This window comes from Macaca nemestrina, chromosome 5 (genome assembly GCF_043159975.1).
Source record: "Macaca nemestrina isolate mMacNem1 chromosome 5, mMacNem.hap1, whole genome shotgun sequence".
Lineage (NCBI taxonomy): Eukaryota > Metazoa > Chordata > Mammalia > Primates > Cercopithecidae > Macaca > Macaca nemestrina.
In genome coordinates, this window is record NC_092129.1 from 31,743,591 (window position 1) to 31,769,083 (window position 25,493).

General features: G+C 40.9%; 1 protein-coding gene and 1 long non-coding RNA gene across 2 annotated transcripts in view; one reads left to right on the forward strand and one right to left on the reverse strand.

Moving 5' to 3' along the window:
- The window catches only part of LOC105465567 (uncharacterized), a 102,936-nt gene extending 95,218 nt beyond the window's left edge, over window positions 1–7,718 (reverse strand). The window contains exon 1 of the long non-coding RNA XR_977623.2: window positions 7,560–7,718. This is a non-coding gene — a long non-coding RNA (uncharacterized lncRNA). The remainder of the gene's footprint in view (window positions 1–7,559) is intronic.
- Window positions 7,719–23,130: 15,412 nt separating this feature from the next.
- LOC105465566 (R-spondin 3) overlaps window positions 23,131–25,493 on the forward strand; it is a 75,203-nt gene continuing 72,840 nt past the window's right edge. The window contains exon 1 of the mRNA XM_011714044.3: window positions 23,131–23,746. Within this exon, the coding sequence (XP_011712346.1) occupies window positions 23,650–23,746 (97 nt within the window). The 5' untranslated portion in view covers window positions 23,131–23,649. The remainder of the gene's footprint in view (window positions 23,747–25,493) is intronic.

Below are 25,493 nucleotides of genomic sequence, written 5' to 3' on the forward strand. Positions count from 1 at the left end.
TAACTAAAATTAGGAACTTAGGAACGAACAATGATAATATTGAAAAATGATGGTAAGTGCTGAGTTGTATTAAACATAGAATCAAGTTGAAATATCCACTTGATAGTAAAACTAGGAAAACACAAGAAAAATAATCATGTGCTAATAATAATCAATTATAAAACCAATGTTTTTTAAAAAATAGTACCTCAGTAGCAAAGGGCCAAAGAGAGTAAAATAATCCCATATATTTCATCATATGTGTGGCACATACGCTACCAAAAGAAAATAATAAAAACGAGATCTTTTAGAAGAAGACATTTTAGTGGCCAGTAAAAAAACAAAAAGCTATTTGTCCTCCTGAATTAAGAAAACACAAATTTAAAAAACAGTAAAATGTTATTTTTCACATGTGAACTTGGCATGAAGTATAAATTTATAACATCCAGTGCTGTTGGAAGTATAGGTAAAATGAGTCACAGTAAAACTCTGTACATGATGGCAGATGCAGGGCTTAGGAATATCAAATAAAATTTGCAATGTGTGCAACATTCACCCCCAGCAAGCCCACTCATAGTACTTCATTATCCCAAAGAAATATTTGAACATGAGCATAGAGAAGCATTTGTAAAAATATTTTGGGGGGACATTATTTGTAACAGCAAAAAAGTTAAAACTTGGCTCTTACTGCTTTGTTGGGGAGAATGGGCAGGCTCAGTGGAGGGTATGCAATCCCAGGGCAGCAAGAGTGAGAGAAATAGGAAACGGAGGCAGGGAAGCCAGAAAAGCAAAAACAAGGTGGGTCAGTGTGAAGCTGGCATAGCCTCACAGGAAGCATAGCAGGCCATATGGAGCACCTCCATTTTGGAATAGCTGGGAGCTGGATGGGAAGTGGACTAGAAAACCAACCCTCACATCTCCTATTCTTCATTGGTCAACTCTTCCTCACAAGTCCCTGAGTTTCTGGCTTGTATTAGTCACACCCTTTGAATAGTCAGATGTCATGCCCAATGCTCAGTGCTCCTGTGAATGCAGAACCAGTGGAGAGAGACAGAATTGTCAGGTATTTAGATAAGCTGAGCCCAGTTTAGATGCTGCTGCAGGTCCCACTTCTACAGGGGCAACAAACAAATCTTGACTTCTTGCCAGGGTAACCTGAGACAGCAAGTGATATTTGGGGTGAAGTGACTCCTCAGTGACATAGCCAAAGATCTCTACTGAGAAAGTGGCTAAGACCCTGGGAAGCAGGTGGGGCCAAGTGAATCCGGGAAGGTGCATAAATGTTTAATTCTATAATGTGTTTATTAAATTATGTAAATATGCTAAGTTCAGAATTAAAACTGAATAACTAAACAAATTTACTAATATATTTTTACCTTCACTAATAAGGGAAACAATAAAACTAAAATTTTTTAAATGAAAGTTTATCACTAGTAGAATTAAAAATGGGGTACTTACTTTCCAAATTTCTAAATAAGTAAAAACTAAAATATAGTTCATAAGAGAAATAAAAGAGACTGCAAGGAAGCACAAAATTATGAGGCATTAAACAAATACCAAAAAGAAAGATCATACGTTTCAATTATACTAAATCATTAACACCCCATCAGGAGGCAAGGAGACATAGATAATATTAAAGCAAATAAATAAACCAACATCCAAGTATTTATTGGCAAAACACTCCTCATCAGTTCTTAGACCTCTCAATGAACAAACTAAGACATTACTTTCATCTAGTAATGCAAAATATTGCTAGCTGTCAATAGAAAGAGAGCCCAAATATGCATACATTAAATATAAATGAATATTCTTAGAGTCTATGCAAAAAATTCTGCGTAGGGCTGAGCAATCTGAAAGTCTGACCCTAAATGTTTCATTAAATTATTTGTGGCTGGGCGTGGTGGCTCACACCTGTAATCCCAGCACTTTGGGAGGCTGAGGTGGGTGGATCACCTGATGTCAGGAGTTTGAGATCAACCTGACCAACATGATGAAATCCCATCTCTACCAAAAATACAAACAAACAAACAAAAAATTAACCAGGCCTGGTGGAGGATGCCTGTAATCCCAGCTACTCGGGAGGCTGAGGCAGGAGAATTGCTTGAACCCAGGAGGCAGAGGGTGCAGTGAGCTGAGATTGCGCCACTGCACTCCAGCCTGGGCAACAAGAGTGAAACTCTGTCTCAAAAAATTAAAAATAAATAAATAAATAAGTAATTTGTAACAACATCCAAGCTATCTATAGCAGTAAAAATTCTAGGATACTTCCTTGGTTTTTAGTATTGGGGAGATGCAAAATGTATCATTTTTGAAATCTCAGAAACCATGGTAACATTGGGATTTTTCAGTGGAGTGGAGAGAGGAAGAATAGAGGAAGAGTATGAATCCTTGTGTTGATGAAGAGGATCCTCTGGGAGCTTTGCTTTTCTGTATTTTTTATTTTTAAAAATCTTGATACAGGACTCAACATAAGTATAAAGACAACAAGATAAATTCACCAGTAATAATTCAAATAAGACTTTTAAGAGAATTTACTATGATTAAGTTCCTTATTTTTTTACTTTTTTTAATTTTTGTGGGTATATAGTAGGTGTAAATATAAGTTCCTTATTTCTCTGTCTCTGCATCTGCACCAACATAGCTTTTTTCCTTCAATTTTTTAATTTTTTCTAGATTAATATAAATGAAATTTATCTTATTCTTCTCTTACGTCAAGAATCTTTAGCAAATTTTCCAAAGTCACTATGTACATGTTTGAGATAATCATTGCAGTTTAGAAATATACATCTTCCTTCAAAGTCCATATCATTCATCTTTAGAAAAATGTTCAGTTACAATGAAAGATAGTTATTTAATATTTTTCTCTTCCTTTATTTCTCTCTTTGGTGTGAACTTCACCCAAAAACGTATAAAATATGAGGAACAAAAAACATACACCCAGGATAAAAACAGTAAAGATCACCAGAAACTTTTCCATGGCTATAAGTATCCCACAGATTACATGGAGAATATTCTTAATGGCATTAATTTTTTCCCCAAAGAATGATCTTGACACTGACCTTATATGATAGATAAACATAATAGCTATGATATGTTCAGTTTTAGGTTGTGAAAATAACTTTAGGCATTAATGTCTCTTTATTTCAAGATATTAGTCTTGAAATATCAACTCGTCAGTTCCAGACTTTAAAAGAAAAAGAAAGGGAAGGAAGAAGGAAGAAAAAAAGGAAGGAAATTATGATGCACAAGACCCTCCTTTCCAAAAGTTTCAACCCCACCACTTGATATTTATCATCAGAGATTTAAGTCTTTGCAATTACCAAGTGAGGGGATTCCACAGTGCAAGCTAAAACTCAAAAGAAATGAAATGGCAGCTGCTTGAAGAAAGAAATACAGAAAAGATAAAATAGAAGATGAAGATGATGAACTCCACATGTGACTCTTTTCCCTGGATAAAATTCCATGTGTTGATTAAGGAAAAGGAGCAGAGAGAATTAAACCAAATAAATTATGCACTGTGCACCTACTATATAAATGCCTTGTATGACTGTGGGCTGAAAGGAAGTAACAAAAAGTAGAAATGAAAGTAGGAAGATAGGGAGAAGGCATAATAGAAATAAAAGCTACATAATACCTAAGAGGCTATTGAAGAAAATCCTAACACATACTTGCACTAAATGTGAGAATTTCTAATTGCACATCCAACTCTATTTGGAGATGTGGTCCTTTTGAGATATACAAAGAAATTGATACCTGATGAGAAAAATGCTGGCTACTCCTCATCATCAAGGGCTGTAGAAAATTAACTGTGTAAAAATTGTATGAAAATCTTTAAAAAACATTCACTCAAACTCTGTTTCAGGTAGATACCAACCTACAAGTTGCCAAAGAAAAAAACCGAAGCTGTACGAGTTCTTAAAATTAGTATGCATGTACAAGTCAGAAAGAAATAATAGCAAGTATATTTCCTCCCTCCCTTCCTAAAAAGAGAATTTGCTAAAAATGTCTGCTCACAAATGTAAAAGCTATAAAGTCTGAAGAACTGCAATCGATGGTCTCACTAAAATGAACTACATGTCTATTTAAATAATTTTTCAAAAACTAGATCGTTATTTTAAGCAGCATTCTTTTATTGATTTTGTCAGCAGATTTGTGTTGAATATTTACTACTAGAAAATCCCGTTGCTTAAAATGGAGAATGTAAAGTTTAGATCCCTTGATCTGCACATCTCCTTAAGGAGTTTGAGTTTTATTGATGAGTAAGACATGTTCCAAAAACAACTATAAGGCAAGGCAGAAAGTGATAGTGCCAAAAGAAAAGTAACAACAAAATTTGAATGAAGTTCAGAGAAAGTAGAAATCATTCTTATAGTGTTAAGAAGGGACAAGGAGTGTTTCATGGCACTCATATCAGCTGAGTTGGGTCTAAAGAACATGTAAGATTTCTATAACTGTAAATAGAAGCTGAATAAACTTCAAGTGAAAAAAATAGTGCAAATAAAGGAACAAATGTTTTAAAAAGTACAGGAGATATTTGGCAGAAGTACATATAATCCAGTTGTGCATGATACAAGAATATTTAGGACAAAAGTATATTAAAAACAAAATGCTACACTTCCAAGATTTTTTCTTCTTTTTTCTTTTCTTTTTTTTTTTTTTTTTTTTTCTGAGATGGAGTTTCGCTCTTGTTCCCCAGGCTGGAGTGCAATGGCGAGATCTCGGCTCACTCCAATCTCTGCCTCCCGGATTCAAGCAATTCTCCTGCCTCAGCTTCCCGAGTAGCTGGGATTACAGGCATGTATGGCCAGCTAATTTTGTATTTTTAGTAGAGACAGAGTTTCTCCATTTTGGTCAGGCTGGTCTCAAACTCCCAACCTCAGGTGATCTACCCGCCTAGGCCTCCCAAGGTGCTGAGATTACAGGTGTGAGCCATCGCGCCCAGCCCAGACTTCCAAGATTTTTCTAGGAGTTACTGGCTCATACCCAGATCTTCAAGATACACTTTTATACAAACCATAAACTTTATTCTATAGAAATAATATCATAAAACTTAGACCTGGGACCTTCTAGCTCAAACTTCCATTTTAGAACAATTAAAACACTGAATTTCAAAGAGGTTAAGAGGTGTTTCCAAGTTCACATGGCTAACGAATGGCATTATTGAGACCCACATTGTAGTTTATTATTCCAGTCGGGAAGGAGTAATTTTTCCTGGCCCATAAATACTCTTTTACTCCGCGTCCTACCTTTCACTCTCTCCCTATTCATGCCTAAGTATGCATTGGTTCACATGCTGACCCAAGCAGTCTGTGACCAAGGGAAGGGATATTTTCCCTGTAAGTGGCTAAATGGTTCACACATAGAGTCAGTCTCTACCTCGGCCTCATTAGATCCTAGTTCTAACCAATTCCTGGACTGCGTCCTTATTAACTTAGAGGGCCAAAACAGATTGTCACCAAGAAGAGGAATTTATTTTTAAAAAACCAACAGCACTTGAAATGCATTAAACATAACTTTCTTAGATTTGACTCCCTCTAGAGTATGTTGAAGGGAAAGACTTGATCCAGTAAATTCTTTCTCAATACACATTTTAAAATATGGAACATTCATGCTACAAAACTATCTGTCCCAACCTCCAAAAAAAAAAAAAAAAAAACTACAAGTTTTCTTAAAAAGGAAAAAAAAGCAAAAACAATAATCAGTCTTTATTAATGGACACAGCTAAAATGTTTCTGTTAAGTAAACTACTGATTTGTAACTTCAACTCATTCATCCACTAGTGCCAGGACCAGAGATCGCTAAAGGAAAGTAATTAGCTACTGGTTCTGTAATATAAAGTAAAAAAATTTCAAATTTGCAGTAATAGCTTTTTTAGTATGAGTCAGATAATGTTTTAATGAATTAGCGTTTAATACATGCCATCAAATCAAATAAACCTGTCATGAAACATTTATGTCTACAATTTAAAGTTTACTAACCAAATTCAATGAAATCTGGTTTCTCGTGTCTCTGATGAACACATATTCACTTGTAAATATGCAAGTTACATGTTTCTTTATGGCAAGACATACATGTATTAATTTCATATTGCAAAAAAAGTACACAATTAGAGAGATGCTTAATTCTTCTAAACTCTTAAAACTTGAATACATTTAAGTATTAAGTATGAAGGCAGACTTACTCAATGTAACAAAAATGTTCTCAATGTCACACTGCAGCATTCTGTACCACATATCAATTACAATAAAAGTGTTTATGAAATCCCTCATAAGAATAATATTCTAGGATAATCAAGTTACATCAGATCTTTTTTCTTCTTTCCCATTCTTGCAGGGAACCTACATTTTAAAAAACATACACACATACACATACACACACACACACAAAATGTTTACCTATAGATTTATTTGTGAGCTCTGATGATCTTCCACTATCTTATGTTGATAGACCCTATTACAGTGTTTAGTACTTACCACTTCAAAATTTAAATAGTTACATAAAGAAACTTGGAAATAATATGGGAAACAAATCATAAATCTTAAGTTGAATAACACTTTAACACTTATCTGTATTTATGCAGGAATTCTTCTACTCCATAGGAAAAACACATTTCCTTTTAGGCAAAATGACCACTTACCTCATTTTCTCTCTGTAATGCTCCTCCCAGTCATGAAAGCTCTGGCTTGGCCCTGGGTCCCCAGCTATTAGTTGATTAGTAAAGTACTTTAGCTTGTCTAATAATATTAATAATTAACTTGATTGATTAATATACATTAAAGGGGTAGAGGAAAGTCATGCTGGTGGGAACCTGTGAAGGACTGGTTATTTATTTGAACACTATGGTGCATTAAGAGTTCATTTTGACTTCTGTGAATTCTGCAAGGCAGATAATTGCTCACCTTCTACAGAACTGAGAAAAAAACTTCCAGTCATGCACAAGTTGCAAAATACAGTGACTAATCCTTATAATATTGTATTACACAGTTGCGTGGTGGCTCCTGATGTCAATTGACCATTTCCCATTCCACAGACGGGACTCACTTGACTTTCTGTTTATTTAAGTGACACTTGTTTGAAATGCTGGGTGCTTCTTATCCCTTTGAGTCACACACTATGTCTCAGAGCCTCTGGTACTTTTAGCACCTAATTAATTACTAACTCTAGTAAAGTCCTGCTGTTTTGCAACTCCCTGTCTTTGTTGGGAAATCACAACTCCTTGCTAGAATGAGAAGGCAAGAAAATAGTTATCAACCAAATATCCAGTTTGGGTCCATATTACAAAAGCTAATTATCTTAGGGCCTTTTAATTCCCCTAGATATTCAAACTAGAAAAGATAACTTATTGTGTCTCTACACTTCCTTTAAGTTAGCACCAAAGGAAATCCCAAAAATATGTTTTTTAATTGTATTTGCATTCAGCTATTATTCAGAGAAGTTAAATAATCATTAAAGTTTTACAGTGAGAATTGGAAATGAAATAAAAAAATAGTCTCTTAGTTCACACTGGCAAGTTTTCTAGGGATAGCACAAAGCACAATGCCCACAGGCATAAAAGCACTCTCAACTCCTTTAACACTTACCATCCAAATCTCCCATTTGTCCGTCAACATATCCACTGCTCCATTGTTACTTATTTTTTTGTGCATAGAAGTTCTGACACCTCTGACTCCAAATAAATTTTAAGCACTTCAGAAGTGGAGGCTGTATCCTCTATTTTCTATCGGCAGCACCTAGCAGAGTACCCCACATATTTTTTAAGTAGACGTTTAAAATACATGGTATTTCTCCTACTGCAAAATATAAATAAAACTATAAATAATTCTATAAATCAATGCATGGTCTCAAAAAATTCTTGAAATACAACTTACATAATTTTATGATAACTAATTTCTCAAACCAACCTGGTACTCTATATCAAGACAGCAGATACATTGAACAAATGCAATGAGTATGTATTATAATGCATTATAATGTATTATAATCAATACCAGTATTAGAAATGTGTTATTGACCTTTGCGTTACATTTACCAGTAGAGAGACTACACATTCTCGAAATTGGTATTCCTCAAACTGAGAATCACATAAGCAAAGAAAGAATCCAAAGGACAGTTTCCCACAGTGCTACAGAATATTGACTCATTCTCTTCGTAATGAACCAGAAGACTCTCAGTCAAGTCAACCATTCTGATTTGATCTCTCTCTTCCCGCAAACCATGGTTATCTTCTCTGAAATGGGCCCTTTCAACACCAGTCCTTTCTCAAACAAAGAGATTTAGAGTTGTTGAGAATCATTCACTGATCTAAGTGCAGCAGTGGCTCTTGATAGTGACCAAGGGATTCAGGCTGATTTGAGTCCCACATCCACCTCTGCCCTCACCCTATTGGATATTTTGGAATCTGTTTCTCATCCCACATTCTTTCCTTTCCATGTTTGTCTCCCTACTTTGTGACTCCACTGCCTCTTGTTCTTTGGTGAAGGATGTAAGTATACAGGAAAAAATGAGTTCCCACAAGGTCACCAGATGAAAGAAATAGAGCCTGAGTTGCTCGTTAAATATACAGATGAACAGCTTTCTTTTCTGGAAATTAGGATTTCTGATTTGTAGGTCCTGAATCTAGACTCTGAAATCTACTTTGTTTACAAGGGATTTGTGGAATTTTTATCTATATATCATTTTGGGAAAGAGCAGAGCAGTGTGTCCCAACCTTGGGTGCACACTATAATCTCCTGGAGAGTGTTTAAACCACACAGATACCCCAGTCACCAGACTTTCCGACTTAACTGTGCTGAAATTGAGCCTACTCAATTGTCCTGTTAAAAACTCTTTCAGATGATTATATCATGAAGGGTTCTCAAACTTCAATGTGCATTCAGTCACCTGGATAAATGATTGAGTAGATTGTGATTAGCAGGTCGGAGGTGGGGCCTAATGTTCTGCATTTCTTTCTTTCCTTTTTTTTTTTTTTTTTTTTTTTTTTTTTGAGACAGAGTTTCACTCTTGTTGCCCAGGTTGGAGTGCCATGGCACAATCTCAGCTCACTGCAACCTCTGCCTCCCAGTTTCAAGCGATTCTCCTGCCTCAGCCTCCCAACTAGCTGGGATTACAGGCATGTGCCACCAAGCCTGGCTAATTTTTGTATTTTTTAGTAGAGATGGGGTTTCTCCATGTTGGTCAGGCTGGTCTTGAACTCCTGACCTCAGGTGATCCACTCACCTCAGCCTCCCAAAGTGCTTGGATTACAGGTGTGAGCCACCGCACCCGGCCTGATGTTGTGCATATCTAATGAGTACCCAGATGATCTCTGTGCTTCTGCTCTCTGGACTGCCTATAAGTAGCAAGGCCTATTAAACTGAATATTTTGGGGAATGGAGACAGAGCTAAAGCTACTGATCACTCACTCACCCTCTCTCCCCACCACACAAACACACACACACACACACACACACACACACACACACACACACACACATTATTTATATAGTTTAGATTCCAGGGGTGAATAAGATGCACAGCATGGAAGAAAAGGTTGAGAATAACCTGCCAACCTCTCTAGAGGGAAGAACTACTAGTTAAACAAATGTGATGGCACACCATAGTGCCTTGCACAGGGCCTGGAACACGAGGTCTCAGGAAATGCTGCTAAATGTGAAACTGAACCTTCCGAAGGAACCTAAGCAGAGAGTGGGTCATTCAATTGAGAGAGGTCACTCAAAAGAGAGAGGAAGACTTCTTACCCAAGCCTTCCCTTAAATAGTAATGCCTCCCTATATTAATTGCTATTTCCCTATATCTCTATCAGATTTAGGCTTGCTTCAAAATCTGGCTTACCTGACTCAAGTCTTTAAAGACTGGTATTTTAACTAAACTGACTTAGTTCTTCTCTTTTCTTGGTAGTTTAAGAGTGATTCTTTTTTTGGTAATAAAGGCATAAATAGAATAGCATTTTTATTACTAATCTATTTCTTTAGGTCTTCTTCATGACTTAGTTATGCACTCCTGGAGACCTGGGCCCTTCATTTTTTTTTTGGTGTTATTGTCACTACATTTAACACATTTATGTTTATTGCCCACATAGTAGGTACTCAGCATGCTCACTGATGGCAGTGTTAGAGTAGAATCCAAGGGATTTTTATACATTGCATCAATCTGGAAAGAAATGAATAAATTTCAGCAGTGCCAATATAGGATAATATATAAATGCATTGCCTTACTACTTTAAGCAGGTTATTTTTTTCCTTAATTATGACTGAAAAAAAAAAACCTAGGGTCAGTTTGTATAACAAATCCATAAGGAGTTCTCTAGTTATAATAATAAATATTTTTAATCAAAATAAATGCAGAAATATTAGATCTTCTTTCTAGTACATTCAGAACTTACTTAACCCTAAACTTTGCAATAAGAAGTATATGAAAGTCAATGAAGAATTATTAAAAGAAGCAGAATTAAAGTGTTTTACCCCAGGAAATGGCTAAATTCACAATTGTTTTAAACTTTATTAAGTGTTCTTAGTCTAAAATGATAATGAGGATTAAGGACAATGTCCAAAGAAGGTAGGCACCAAGGGAATGTTCAATTAATGTGAGTGAATGAATGAATGAATGAATGATTGGTGAATAAATGAGTTGTTCTCAGATTCAATTGATACAAAACAAGGATATGGATTTCTAAAGTAGAATGACTAATTAAACACTGAATGCTGAATGAAACAGCATTCAGAATGGTGGTGCAATAAAATATATCCTAGTAATGAGGAGTGGCTTTTAGTCTCAGCATTGCCAGTAGGGCCTTGGGCATGTCACTTAATCTTTTAGGTCTCATTCAAAATAAAATAATGTATTCTAACGATCTCTGAGAGTACTTCCAGCTCTAGAATTCTATGAATTTCATAAGTCAAATTAAACTAGATTCTTTTTCTTAAAAATCAAAAGTTTTTCCAGTTTCTAGACAAAGATTCCAATTTGCTTTTGAAATTTTACTTCGATACAGAAAACTTACACTGCCATAACCTGCCATTAGAGGGAAATAAAATATTTTTTGAAACAAAATTTGTTCTACCTTTTTTAAAGCTTCTAAAGAAGAGGGAAATTTCTTTCCCTAAAAAGTCTTTACAAACAGCATACATCTTTGTCTCTCAAGGATGCTTTAAATATTCTCCTACCTCAGGTTCAGGTTTCAAACAGTTTTCTCTACTGTATTCCAGCTCCCATCCATTGACAGTGACTGCATGCAGCCCTTTACATAAAGAATTCTGAAACTCCTTAGAGTCAGTGGTCCAGAGTGCCAAGATCATATCAATAAAGTGCACTTTGGAAGAAAGGAGTTGTGGCCTCAGACTGAAATATTTGCCAAGTGTGAAAGATTAACTGATTTGTCAAGGACCCTTCAAGTTCTATGTTTCTCAACTTGGTATTAAAGATAATCATTCTTCAACAATGGACATAAAATAATTCATTCTGTATTTAACTTTTAAATATCTATGAATTCAGCAACAGCAAATATATCTTATTCCAGCGGACTCAGCTGCTCCATTTTTCGTTCACTCTTGCACACTATCAATAAGAATCTATTGAACTTACTCTGTAAATTATCCATGATTTCCTGCTTTGGTATTTCAGTGGAAATTGTTTATTTGTCTCTTCTTTATTCCCCTTCTGCACACATGTCCTGATTTATATAGACAAGGAACTATTCTGACTGAAATATATGGAAGCTGACTTAAGGGAAATCTCAGTGGCCCGATAACTACAAAATTGTGTTTCTCATTCATGCTGTGTCTAACATAGGTCAGCAATGGGCAGGGAGCGAGGGGGCTGTTCATAGTCACTCAAGGACCTTGTCTGACAAAGACTTCACACTGTCTTATGCTTCTATGATCACAACAACACTAGAAAGAGAATGTGGTAAACTCAACCCTGGTTCTTCAAACTTTTATCTTCAAGTGACTAATCTCACTTCTGTCTCATTTCTTTCAATTTATACATCCCCACCTAACTTTAAAAGTAACAGGCACTTTGGGAGGATGGAGAAGGTGGATAACCTGAGGTCAGGAGTTCAAGACCAGCCTGGGGAACATGGTGAAACCCTGTCTCTACTAAAAATACAAAAATTAGCTGGGCGCAGTGGTGCATACCTGTAATACCAGCTACTCTGGAGGTTGAGGCAGGAGAATCACTTGAACCCGGGAGGCAGAGGATGCAGTAAGCCAAGATTGCGCCATTGCACTCCAGCCTGGTTAACAGAGCAAGACTCCATCTCAAAAAAAAAAAAAAAAAAAAAAAAAAAAAAAAAAAAAAAGGGACAGGGAGAGGCATGGAAATGCAATCTCTGCATGTCTACAGAAAACGGGTTGAGGAGAGACAGAACGATTTGCTGAACAGCCCCGTGTCTTCCACACAATGCCATGCCAGGGCCAACACTGCAGGGAAAAGTTTTTTGAGCACTTTTCACTCATACTTGAGAGTTGTGCAAGATGTCTCTGGCCCCTGGCAGATCTGCCTTTGAACAATTATATTCATTTCTACAAGCACAGGGGTGATTTTAGTTCATCTTCTACCTTTGATTATTAGTTCTCTATGAACACCTTACACAAGGCCCTAAAGGTGCATAATTCTTCTACTCCTTCGATATAAAAAGAGATATGAATAATCAACTGGCAAGAGGAGACTAGAGTCTGATTTCTTTCTGACACTCCCACTCTTTCCTCCAGTTCCAGAAAGGTTCTTCACTTCCTCTTCCTTCTGACAAGGGCACTTTTTACAGTCCTGATTCCTCACTACACTGTGGCTTTCCGTGAAACTGCGTATTTGGAACCAAAACTTTGCTGGTATATATAAAGGAAACTTGGAGTTTAGAAATCTCTTTCTCTCAACAAATCCGTGGCAAGACTAACTATTAGGGATTCAAGGAAGGCAGCTCTGAGACTCAAAGCAAAATAGTGAAATTGTGGTCTAGGAGTTATCGCCCGTTACCACCAAACAATGAATGACCTTGGTTCGATAGGTAGAGAATAACTGTAAGGCAACACAATTTTCAGTGAATGAAAAATATGTCCACTTAACGTTTTAAAAACTAATACCCGCAAATTTATCAATCTAGAATATGAAACTTCAGGGCTATATATTAAACAAAACATTTTTATTATGTGGACACTTTTTTAAAAAGAAGGTAGCATAAGTACTAGTATCCAATCAAACATGTCTATGTTGTCACTGAAGTTTCTCTCAAAGAGGCATTTAGAAGTTGGTCATGCAGAGAAAATGCTTTCATACAGTCTTCACTAACGGGTATGAGTAATAGCAATTTTGAAAACAGTTAAATTTTAAAAGAAAATGAGTAAAAAGAAACTATATGCATTTTGCCCCACGTCCTTGCATTCCAATAATACATACTCACCCACTTTCCATCTTTAGTGCAGGTTCCAGGTAATTTTTATTCTTTACTATCTCATTTCAAACATCAGGTGAATTTATGTCATTGTTTTGAGAACAATTTATGTATAATATTTTATGCAGTCTCCTCCTATGTTTAGGAGGTTGCCATAATGTGTCAAATTTTAATACTTCATAAAACTATCTCTAGAAAACTAGTGTATCCTTTTACTAAGTTCATCCTTAGCACACTCACACCACTCCTTTTGCTGCTGCTTTTTCTTGCAACTTCTGCTTCTACGCTCACTTTTCCACCTCCCTTAGTTACTCAGTGTCCTTACAGACACAGGTCTCCCTCATAGTCACAGTTCATAATGCCCCTAAACAGGTCAGACCCTCTCTCCTTGTCACATTTCAGAGATGTGTTCAGAAGGAAACAATCTAACTAAAATAATTCACCCATTCTTAACTTTCTTGGAAATATTTGCATTTAAAATAAACTTCTAATTGTGATGATTTCAAGTAGTATACATATTGATGTGAATAATTTTAACAATGCTAAAAAACAAGTAGAGGAAAAATACAAATATACATGAACAGAGAGAAAGCAAGCTATACATACAAATATAATTATTTGGAGGAGAAATCCTCAAGGCATTAGTCGACTTTTGGAAACCAGGCTGTCCTTGAATATCTAGTATACTAGTTCATTTGGGCTGCCACAACAAAATACTTTAGATTGAGTAATTTATAAAACAACATAAGTTTATTCGTTAGAGTTCTGGACGCTGGGAAGTCCAAGATCAAGGTGTCAGCAGAGTCATTGTCTGCTGAGAGCTTGCTCTGTGCTTCAAAGATGGCACTTCCTTGCTGTGTCTTCAGATGGAGCAATGGGCAAAGGGAGCTTCCTGGAGCCACTTTTATAAGGGCATGAATCCAATTTGTGAGAGTGGAGTCTTCATTACTTAATCACCCCACCAAAGGCCCTACCTCTGAATACAATCACATTAGAGATTAAGTTTCAATATATAAATTTGGCAGAGGGCACATTCAAACCATAGTACCGTGTATTTTTTTAAAAAGACAAAAGATGCCATATTGTATATAATTTACAATGTTACTTTTAAAAAGTATTGATTCTTATGATCATAATGGTGAAAATTCACCAAAAACTCATGAAAACCCAATATATCTTTCCTAACTAAATCAGAGAATCAAGTCACAGTGAGGAAGTAAATCCATTAGTTAAATTGCCTCCTTTCCTAAACACTTAAGGTAAATCTATGTTGTAGGGCAAAATGATTGTACCTCATGTCATTAAATCTTAGAATTATGGAATTTAATGAGATAGTGCTTCATGTTTCTATGCACTAAAATGATAAGTTCTGCTGCAAATTTTAGTAGACAAAAGGAAGGCCTCCTGGCAAGGAGGCATTTTCACTGGGATTCTTTTCAATGAGAAGATGTCTATATTATATTCACAAACCTTAACGAATACTATCCTAGCTCTTAAGACAAGAGAAAAGGGAAGGAAATAACAGGCTGAAGAAAAACACTTGTGACCTCCCCCAAGATGAGAACATTGCAAAGATTTTTCTCTATGAGTTCCAAACCATAATTGCTTCTTATTTATGTACCCAAAGCTGAAAATTTGTCCCAGCAACGGCCTGGACCTTTGTACTGCTTTGATATTGTAAGGCTTCAAGTCTAGAATTAAAACTCAATTCAGAGAAAGAACTGATCTAGAACCAAACACTCTGTATAGGTGGTCAGATAGGGTATAGGGTAAACCTCAGTTTTGCTTTCTTGCTTCCATTAGGTATCAACTTTCTGACTGACCAAAGAGCTCCACGCTTGACTTTATACAGAGGTTAATAACCTGCCCATTAGCTCTGGGGTGGATTTAAAATAGCCTACAATTCTTTGCAGTTCCTCCTATCAAGAGATAAAGTCTATTGGGTAAATTCTAGAATCTAGGTTGGTCTTTTGACTTGCTTTGGTCAATAAAATGCAGTAGAAGTGATATTTGTAGGACTTCCAAGGGGCCTTGCAGCTTCCTGTCTCACATTTCTGGAACCCAGAGAGCTCCATGTTGTTGGGATGTAATACTACCTGGGAAGAGAGGCCTGCTATCTCTGCCGTGTCAGCTGACCTGACAGCCAGATGTAGCATATGAGAGAGCCCAGGAGAGACCAGCAGGAGAGTCAGTCAACACACAAAATTGCGAGAAGCCATAAACAGTTGATAGTTTAAGCCACTAAGTTTAGAAGTGATTCGTTATACAGCAATGCATAACTGATACAAGCTCCCTGGAAAGAAAGTCCTTTGTTGTCCTCTATCTTCCTGCAGAATACTTCTCAGTGAGACAATGTTATCTACAAATACAGAATACCACCTGCCAAATTGGAAAAATATCATGACCACGAGCCACCCGAAGCTTTTTCATAATGGCTTGAAACCCCCCACAACTGTGACATACCCTACAGGCCAAAGTGAAATCAAAATATGTTTCTGGGAAGAAAAGATTATATGGGGGAAGAGAAGGAGAGAGGGGCAGAGCTAAACCAGTCCTTTATCATTAGTGAGCAAGGATTAGAGTTCAAAGTACGGAAATTCTAGGGTGGGGAGAGCTGGAAAGAAGAAGGGATGAGCCTCAGCAGGAGATTTTTGATAAGGATGGGTGCACAAAACACTGTGTGGGGAGAACATGTTCCAAAAGAATACCAGAATGTATGGAGAGTGCTTGGCATGGAGTTGGGGCAAGAGAATGGGAACAGCCAGACACTTACAAAGGCCAACCCCCATTTCTTTGGTAGTTATCCTAAACGTTCTCAAACACTTGTAGGAATAGGGGAAATGAAATGTCATCTTTCTCACAGGAGAGGAATCTGCCCACATTCTCACTACAGTAAACCGGTCAAATCATTAACCCACACAAACCCCCACACAGGTATCAGCCATGAACTACACTCCCACAGGATCGCCACTGAGCCACAGGAATTGCTGGAGAAGGAGGAAGCCTGATGCAGCTCTTGGAGTCTGGCTGCCTCCCTAGCAAACATGTAGCCAACCATGACCACTGACCTCCTCAAAGCAAGGCAGAAAAGGAGCTTGCCCCCCTGCCTCTGAATCAGGGCCAGTCTAAAGCAAAAGGAGGGATCCTTCCTTATCCCCATTAAGATTCACCATTAGTTCTTTAAAATCTGCATTATCTTAGATGCAGAATTTATCTCTTTCCTCACCACCATCACTGCCCCTCAAGTATTGTTCCTCTTCCTTTCCCCACAACACATTGCAGAGCCCTTATGACACAGCAGTTACCATATGGTTTATGTGCCTGCTTCCTTCACTGAGGGTATTCACCTTGAGGGCAGGGGCCTAGTGTCCCTAGTTTTGTATCTTGGACCTAGCATGGAGGTTGTCACATGTTCAGTGAGTGCCGAAATAAAAGTAGCCAGATGACCAAAAGTAGCTACCCAAAGTGGCACCAGCAGTAACAAACATAAACCATAAATGATAGTACGAATACAGGTGGAGGAGGTTTTTGTTCTGTTTTGTTTATGAATATGGCAGCTTTGAAGAAGTACTTCCTAAAGCTTGTTGCTGGGTGTGTCCAGTTCATTTCTGTCATAAACCATAGCATTGCTTTTCATCTGAGCACCAATACAACCCCTCATGTAATTCCTTCACTGTTCTTGCCTTAAAGGCCACGCATAAAACTCTGCTTCAGTGTGTAGCCTGGAGTTACCCATAGTAGGCACCATCAACAAATATTCATGGGATGAATGGATGGCACATTGAGGTTAGCTCCATCTTTCACTATGCTTTCCAATAAACTACCCTTACCGTGGATTGTGCAAGGCTCATTTTGGACCTACCAGGAAAAAATAAGTAAAAAGTGACTTAGTCAAACCATGCTTTAACATCAATGCCAGCTTTTGTTGCTGCTGTTTCTTGACTCCCTTGCTCTTTCTTTTCCTGTGACTTCTTGTTTCTGAGTGCTTGGCTATAAGTTTGAACATGAAGTTTGCTTTACTCTCTGCCATTCTGATTCTAGTTATTCATGGCGATTTAGCCCAGGACCTTGCTCTGATGTTTGTTGTGTGCCCACTTCCATACTTTACAAGCCTTCCTGGCTTGTAACATACCCTGACCCTCTCCCTTCATGCAACTTAGTTTTAATCAGAGTGCATTCCTCTGGAAAGGCAGGACCACATAGTAGGAAGGGCACTGGCATTAAATCAGACAACCTGGTCACAAGTCCAAGCACTAACACTTCTGTGTCACTTAGGGACCCAACAAGAATTTTTGAAAGATACTTTTATAAAATGGCCATTTTCTATAGTGCAGACAGGGTTGAAGAAACCAAGAGGAGATGTTGGGTCACCAAGGAACTAAGAAGACGGGGAAGCCATTTCTATCCCTAAGCCCGAGGAGTCAGGGAGGGTAAATGGTGATTCTGAAACCTACTTGAGTGCTAGAGCCACAGAAAAAGGACTGCATGACAGGGCTGTAGCCTCCTGAAGGATGTGGCAAATGATGCCAAAGCAGGGAAGGAGTGGCATCACTTTTCCTTCCCATGATCTGATCACCCTCAGGTACCCCCGCCTAGGCCTGAACTTAACTGGAAAGCAGGGGAAAGGAGTTCTGGTGATTTAGTTTATGGAAGTCAACTTCCTGGGGGACAGGGAGGGCAGAGAAAACAGATTTGGGGGTAATACGAAATAGCCAGAATCTTATAAGCTTAAGCAAATAACTTTATCTTTCTGGATTCAGTTGTCTCATCTATGAGACCATGTTTTGAGGAAGTTTTGAGATAATACATGTAAAAGAAGCTACAAAAATTACTCATTGGTATTATCCCTCATCTGGCACTCTACATCTTATACATTTTTTTTTTTTTTAGATGGAATCTCGCTCTGTTGCCCAGGCTGGAGTGCAGTGGCGCAATCTTGGCTCACTGCAACCTCTACCTCCCAGGTTCAAGCGATTCTCCTGCCTCAGCCTCCTAAGTAGCTGTGATGACAGGCATGTGCCACCACACCTGGCTAATTTTTTGTATTTTTACCAGAGATGGGGTTTCACCGTGTTCGCCAGGATGGTCTCAATCTCCTGACCTCACGATCCGCCCACCTCAGCCTCCCAAAGTGCTGGAATTACAGGCGTGAGCTACCATGCCCGGCCTACATCCTATACTTTCATGTCTTTGATAGTAACCCTTCAACCTAAATCTATGACCACAACCACTCAAGCTTCACTGCTGACCTTCAGAAGAGGTTCCTGGGATGAAGGGTACATGGATATAAATCCTCATCCAAAGATAAGAATAGGAAAAATAAAATTTGACTTTTATTTACAACTTTTTATTCCAAAAAAAAGAAAGTAATAATACAAACATAAAAAGAATGGCTCTTAGTGAGATCCACATTCCTCCCTCATCTGTGATTCCTACAAACAGGTCTAAATGAGTGCTCTCTTTATGAGATGCAGAAGTCCTTTTCCCTACACTCTGTAGGACTCTGCCTAGAATCTCGAGTTTATAATTTGTTCTTTCTTGTTGTCCCAAAGTCTGCAGACATCTAGACAGATTGAACGTGTCCTGAATTTATCTTTGCTGGGCCAGAGTCATCTAGGATTCTTGTAATGGATTAGGCATTTCCAGAAAATCAACAAGTTTGAAAGCAGATTTCTAAATCTGGACCTATTCAATTAAACACAATTCTGTAAGTAAAAGCTGTGATGTCACACAACTAGAAATAGCTCTGACATTTGCAATTACAAGTCTGTCTTTCTTTCTTAGAAATAGTTCCATTACTGTCAGAGCTGAAGGGACTTTGGAAATAGTTTAGTTCAATTTCCTCATTTTTCAGATGAAGAAATCTGATACACAACAATGTAAGTACAAAACAAGGACTCACCTTGATCCCCAGATCCACAATTTAGTGCTCTCTTACTACAACATACAGCCTCTTTCTATTAAACCTCCATGATCATGCAATGTTTTCTGAGCTGTTAAATTCTTCATATTGAGTACTATTGGATATTCACATTTTAAGTAAGCCCAGCAATCAACTGATTTGTGAAAGAAGTTTTAAACATAGGCATACCAGATGGTGCTTGCCACAATTACATAAATGTCCCATAACTTCATCTGGGAGGAAGAACATTCTTTCTTGTTGACAGAAAGGAATCCATCATGGGTCTTGATTTACTCATTTTCTTAATGCTATATAACCATATAATCACTTTCTAAATTGCTACAATAATTCTGTCTCCTTTCTTTCTCTCTCTAAAAATAGTAGTTTTCCTTCATGTACTAATTTCAATGGCGTTTAAATGCTGCTCCCCACTCTGTATTTCAGGGACGACTTCTAGCTGCATCAGTTACACACACCCCGCCAGCAGTACCCTGTTTGACTTACTGACTCAGATGCCTCACGATCTGAGTAACTGGAGAGCTGCGCATTTTCAGAATCTGCATATTCGCTCTGTGGTATAATGACTGATGTCAGCCCCAACTTTGCCAAACATCTCTCATCACTACTAGTTATATCCCTTTCCAACCTATTGGGCTTGCTCTCTCTTTCTGGAGCACACCCCCTTTCACATATTTGCAGTATAGATTCAACAATATGACAATCATTTTCTTTCCTTAGAGTGCCACTGCTGCAATGGATAAAAATAACTTGTCACTGTTGTCACTGCCTGGTTGGAATAAGTGGAAGGAGAGATGAGAAGTTGCAGTAACTAGTCTGGATATGCTTAGCCTCCTACCTTTGTTCAAAGCTATTCTATTCTCCTGGCCCAAGCCTCCCAGTCTCCTGGTTATCCAAAACTCCCTGGAACTAATGTGTTTTAGAGAAAAATAAGCAAACGTTGACCTCTATGCTGAGCCTATGGTTTTTAACTTTCTTTAGGCTTGAGTTCTGAAATCCACTGGCAGCCACAGGCTTCTGTAAGTGCTGCTTTCTTGTTTGAAGAAAAAAAAAAGTACTATGTTGCAGAAAATATGCCATGGCATGCTTTCCATAAGCTTCTAAGACAGTTGAGGGAATGTAAAACTCAGCCAGGCAAGTAAACACACATTTAATATGATGGTAACACGGATCAGGAAAAAGTTATTCTAAAGCACAGCATCAAGAGAGAAAGAATACTCTCCTCTTTTATTTAATGTTTTCCTTATGTTTCCTCTGAGCAGAGCTTATTCCTTGACAAGTTTTTCCTTCCCACTGCATCTAGCACTTCTTTTCTGGGATGGCTCAAGAACCGTAGCTTCTCATCGGGTTTGTTTATTTACTTACACTGCCATTCCTGTTCTCTTCCAAACTAACATATGTCTGCACAACCGCACAGTGAAAAGTAAGTGTCTTTCTTCATGTTTATTTCCCTGAAGTTGTTCATCAAATTGCTTTTTCACATCCCTTTTGCAATCTCATCCCATCCGGCTCAAGTATCCCGGATTAGAAAGGCTGTCTCTGGAGTCCTTTTCAAAGGGAGCCTCCCATAGTCTTTAAATCCCCCATGTTTTATGGTGCAGATATTCGGACTTGAGGTATTAAGCAAGAAGGAAAGCAAAGCAGATGGGGACAGGCATAGTAAAATAGAGTGGCTTCTTTTTTGGATAATCATTATTGGAATTGTCCTGTTATCTGTAACTTTGCTGGTTCAAAGTGATAAACTCAGTCATTTATAACTAGACATTTTGCAACAGATAAAGGGTGGAAAAGCTGCGTGTGGGGGTGTGCACACACATGTGCATACAATGTACAGAAAAAGTTCCACCACTGAAAGAGAGGTGTTGTAAATGGGAACTCTTAAAAAGAAGGCAAAAATCATAATCTTGTTGGGGTGTTGCCTTCCTCATAATATCAAACCTAAAGGAAGCTATGCATACTTTCAAAATTCCAACACAAGCATGCAGTATAATAAGTGATATTTAACTAAAGAATTAACATCAAAAGACGATCTCTGAGATTCTGATTTTTAGCATCTTGAAAATAATGCATATTTCAAGTTCCTTTCCTTTTGCATCTAGGCCACTTTATTGCCTCTATCTTACTTTTGGGATGTATAACAAATATACCAGTAAAGGACTCCAGAGACATAAAATTCGTAGCATTGCAAACTTACAAAATGCTCTAATTCATGTAAATTTACCTAATTTACATAAATGAAAGGAAATCCAGTAATAGGGATTACAAATGGAGGAAGGAGATAGAAGTACAAGGGTCACTTGTTTCTCTGCAAGGCTTTAGCAATTTACTTAGATTGAATTATTTGAGCTGAGCACAAAAATTAGCAAGGCACCTATGAATCAGGGACTCTTTCAAAGTGACCTCCCAGAAGTTTGCTGCTGTGTTAACCTGTAGTGCTAGTGCAGTCCTCCAGATATTCTGTTAAATATAATACATAAGTCAGGCTTACGTTAAAATCACTTGAGGCTTGTGACTTTCGACTAAATACTTCTTCAGTAATTACTAAAAAGTTCACCGGCTAGTGCTACCAGAGAAAAGACGAGGAAAGCTCACCATTTACTACCGACAGCCAGGGTGTGCCCCACTCAGGGGTGCCAGCCCTCTGTTCTCCCATCCCTGGGTGGGCCAGGGCATCTTACTCCCTGCTGCCTTGGGCCTCCATTTGGGCTGGGAAGATAAGAAAGTAGTGGACCTTCCCTTTCCTTCTCCAAGACTGGGAAAATCTTTCCAAATCTTATTCCCACTCTTCCAGATGAGATATCAATATGTACAGCAGATCCTCTCAAGAACACTGGGAGACCGAGGATGGGAGAGAAAGCTCCAAGAGGGGGCGAGTTGACTATAGAGGGAATTGCTGAGAGGGAAAGGAATCTTCCAAAGCCACAGAAAAGGCTTGGTTTGGAAAAAAAAAAAAAAAAAAGGCCGTAGCACAACTGCATTTCCAATGGGAAGATCCTGAGCGCACACACTTCTGGGTCCTCCCCGCTCAGAGCAGGTAAACCTCAGAGTAGCTGACCGGCAGCACCCACAGAGTTTCCTCCCAACCACCCGCCTGGCGACCAACTGCAGCCACTTTTATTGAAAGAAAGAGAGAGGAGAGAGAGAGAGAGAGAGAGAGAGAGAGAGAGAGAGAGAGGAAAGGAAGAAAGAAAGAAAGGGAGAAAGGGAGAAAGGCAACAGAGGAGAAGGTCAGGAAAGCCGGGAACAAGTCAGCAGCCAGAAACTCTCCAGCGATCTGCCAAAGGGGAGAGGGTAGTTGCGCGCCGGCGCTGGGAGTGGGGTGGGGGCGCCGGGGCACAGGGGCGCAGGGGCGCACGGCCACCGACAGCCGGGTGCGCCTAGCTTGAGGCCGCGGAGAGAAGCCGAACTTGAACGGGTGGGGGGTCTTCGACCTCAACACTGCCTGCCAGCCCCAGTGCGCCCAAGTCTCCCCGCCGGAGCTGCCCTTCTGAGGGGCTCTTCGCACGCACTGCTTTTCCCATTCTCCTGGCTCGAGTTCTCCCGCCGTCACTGCAGTGTCCAGAGATGCTGCGCTGTAGACCCGGGACCCCTTAGGCGCCTCTTCCCGTCCCTCTGCCAAATCCCAACGCCTGTACTTTTCCAGCTCCCTCTTTCCCTCTTGAAATTGAAAGTTATTGAGGTCGCTCAGGGTTGTTGCTCCAGCAGTTTCCTTCCCCGCCCCCGAGCTCCCCCCGCCCCCCACAGCCATTCCCCCTCTTCTCCCCCTCCCTGCCCTCCTCTCCCTTCCCCCCTCCCTGCCCTCCTCCTCCTCCCCTATGTGGTGCTCCCGGGAGCCCAGCCCAACACTGGAGCGTCTCCTGCTCGCGCACGCCAGAAGCAGCTCGGGGTCTCTCCGCCGCCCCTTGGCCATGGCCGCTGTGCCGACGGCGCCCGCTCCACTGCGCTCCCGGGGCCCCCGCCACTGCAGCCGCTGCCGCCGCAGCTTCTGAGCCCAAAGGGCCGCCGCTGCCGCCGCCGCCGCCGCTCGCCCGCCCGGATCCCGCCTGCGGCAGTTGCCGCACAACATGCTACCTGCGGCCGCCTCGGCGGCTCCTGGAACCCCGGTTCGCGGCGATGCCAGCCACCCCAGCGAAGCCCCGCAGTTCAGTGCTTGGATAATTTGAAAGTACAATAGTTGGTTTCCCTGTCCACCCGCCCCGCTTCGCTTGCCATCACAGCACGCCTATCGGATGTGAGAGGAGAAGTCCCGCTGCTCGGGCACTCTCTATATACGCCTAACACCTACATATATTTTAAAAACATTAAATATAATTAACAATCAAAAGAAAAAGGAGAAAAGGAAGGGAAGCATTACTGGGTTACTATGCACTTGCGACTGATTTCTTGGTTTTTTATCATTTTGAACTTTATGGAATACATCGGCAGCCAAAACGCCTCCCGGGGAAGGCGCCAGCGAAGAAGTAAGTGCAGGGTTTTTTTTACGCGTTTGCTCCCTCCCGCCGCGTTCACCTGTCGGGTCGCTTTGCCTGTCCGGAGCCGGCTCCCAACGGCAGCGGTCCTCCCGCCCTGCGCCCTGCGCCTCCCAGAGGAGATGCGGGTTTGGGCTCTGGGGGTATGGACGGCGTCTTTCACCCCTGCCTCTCGGCGCCACTGCCTCCCGCAGCATCCTAGCCGGTGCGAGGGGCGGGCGGACGCGGCGCTAAGGTGGCTCCCGCCCCCTGGTAACTTCAGGTTCGCCGGAAAGTTCGGTCCTGGGTTAGACTCGCACCGGGATTTGTGCTTTCCTTTTGAGGATCGGCCAGGGGCACCCAGCCCTAGGCAATTGGGACGCCCAGACACAAGATGCCCCTGACCCCTAAGTAAATGCCGAGGGAGGCGCGGCCGCGGCACTCGCTCACCTCGCTCAACCGCCTGGTGCAGGGAGACCTCGGCTGGGCCCTTAGGCTAGACTCCGGTAGCCGAGCGCCCGCTACCCGGCCAGGAAGCCAGGGAGCGAGCCCCTGAGCGGCCGCATCCCCGACACGCACCAGCGGAGCCAAAGGGCGCTCGAGGCGCTGGGGTTCGCGTGTCTGCGCGTTTGCAGAGCTGCCGGACGTCCCACGTCCGAGGGTTGAAGACAGCAGAAACCCAGCTGTGGGGAGCCGGAGGTGCAGAGTTGACTGTCACATGTGAGCATCTGTACCATCTCTGGCCCTTTCAAGTGTGTCCCCTGAGACACACACGTACAGAGAGTGGGGTCCCCCTAAAGATTCGCCTCCTCGCTGCCCTTAATGCTGTTATTTGGAAGGTTGGATTGTGGTGGCTTCTTAAGACAGTGCCGTAGCTGGAATTAAGCGGACACCACCAGGGCAGCCTCAGCTCGGGTTGGTCTGTCTGAAAGGTGGAATCTTCCCGAGATGAAGGGACAGATGCGAAGATGTCACCTCTCCTCGCTCCAGGGCATCCTGGCGCCCTCGCTGCTCTAGTGTCTGTGTTTCCATGAGGAGTCCTTTCGCAGATCGCAAAGCAGGGGTGACCCGGGCTCTATGGCTGGGGGCGCTGGTGGGGAGAGGGAGGAGGAAACCTCTCCTGGAGCTCGCGAGGGGCAGGAAGCGATGCTGCTGCTCTGGCCCCTCGCACCTCCGCAGCGTGCAGCCCATGCCCAGCGGCCCTACCTGGTTCCCCAAGGGGATCCCTCTCCCAGCGTCCCGCCCGGGAAGTCTTTCTGGGCAGGCGTCGGGGCAGCGCGGAGGACACAACACGGGCTTGTGTGAGATGGAAATTTAGTAATCGGTTCTCGGCCGTTGTTTGTCCCTGCCCTGCCCCTGGGCATGAGGGTCCCCTGAAAGCTCCCTTTGTATTGCTGGCCTCAGCCAGACAAGGTTTGATTCACCTGAAAATTGCCTTTTAAAAAGGTGGCAGGGCCAGAGCGACAGGGGCCCTGGCCGGGCCTCACCGCCTTTAGGATCGCCTAGCAGGGGGCAGGAGAACCCAAACTAAATATGTCAGGGCATCCGATTTATTATTCTTGGCCTCCAAATGGTGTGTACTCTGGTAACTCCCCACCCACTCTTTCATTCCGGCCCGGACGCGGAAGGGGCTGCCTGGGGCTCAGCGGTGTCCATGCGCCTGGCGGTCCCCGCCTCCTCTCCTCCCAGGGTCTGACCTGGGGAATTGAGTCTCGGGGTCAATGGGCATAGAGAGCCCGAGCTGAAACGCAGCCCACTC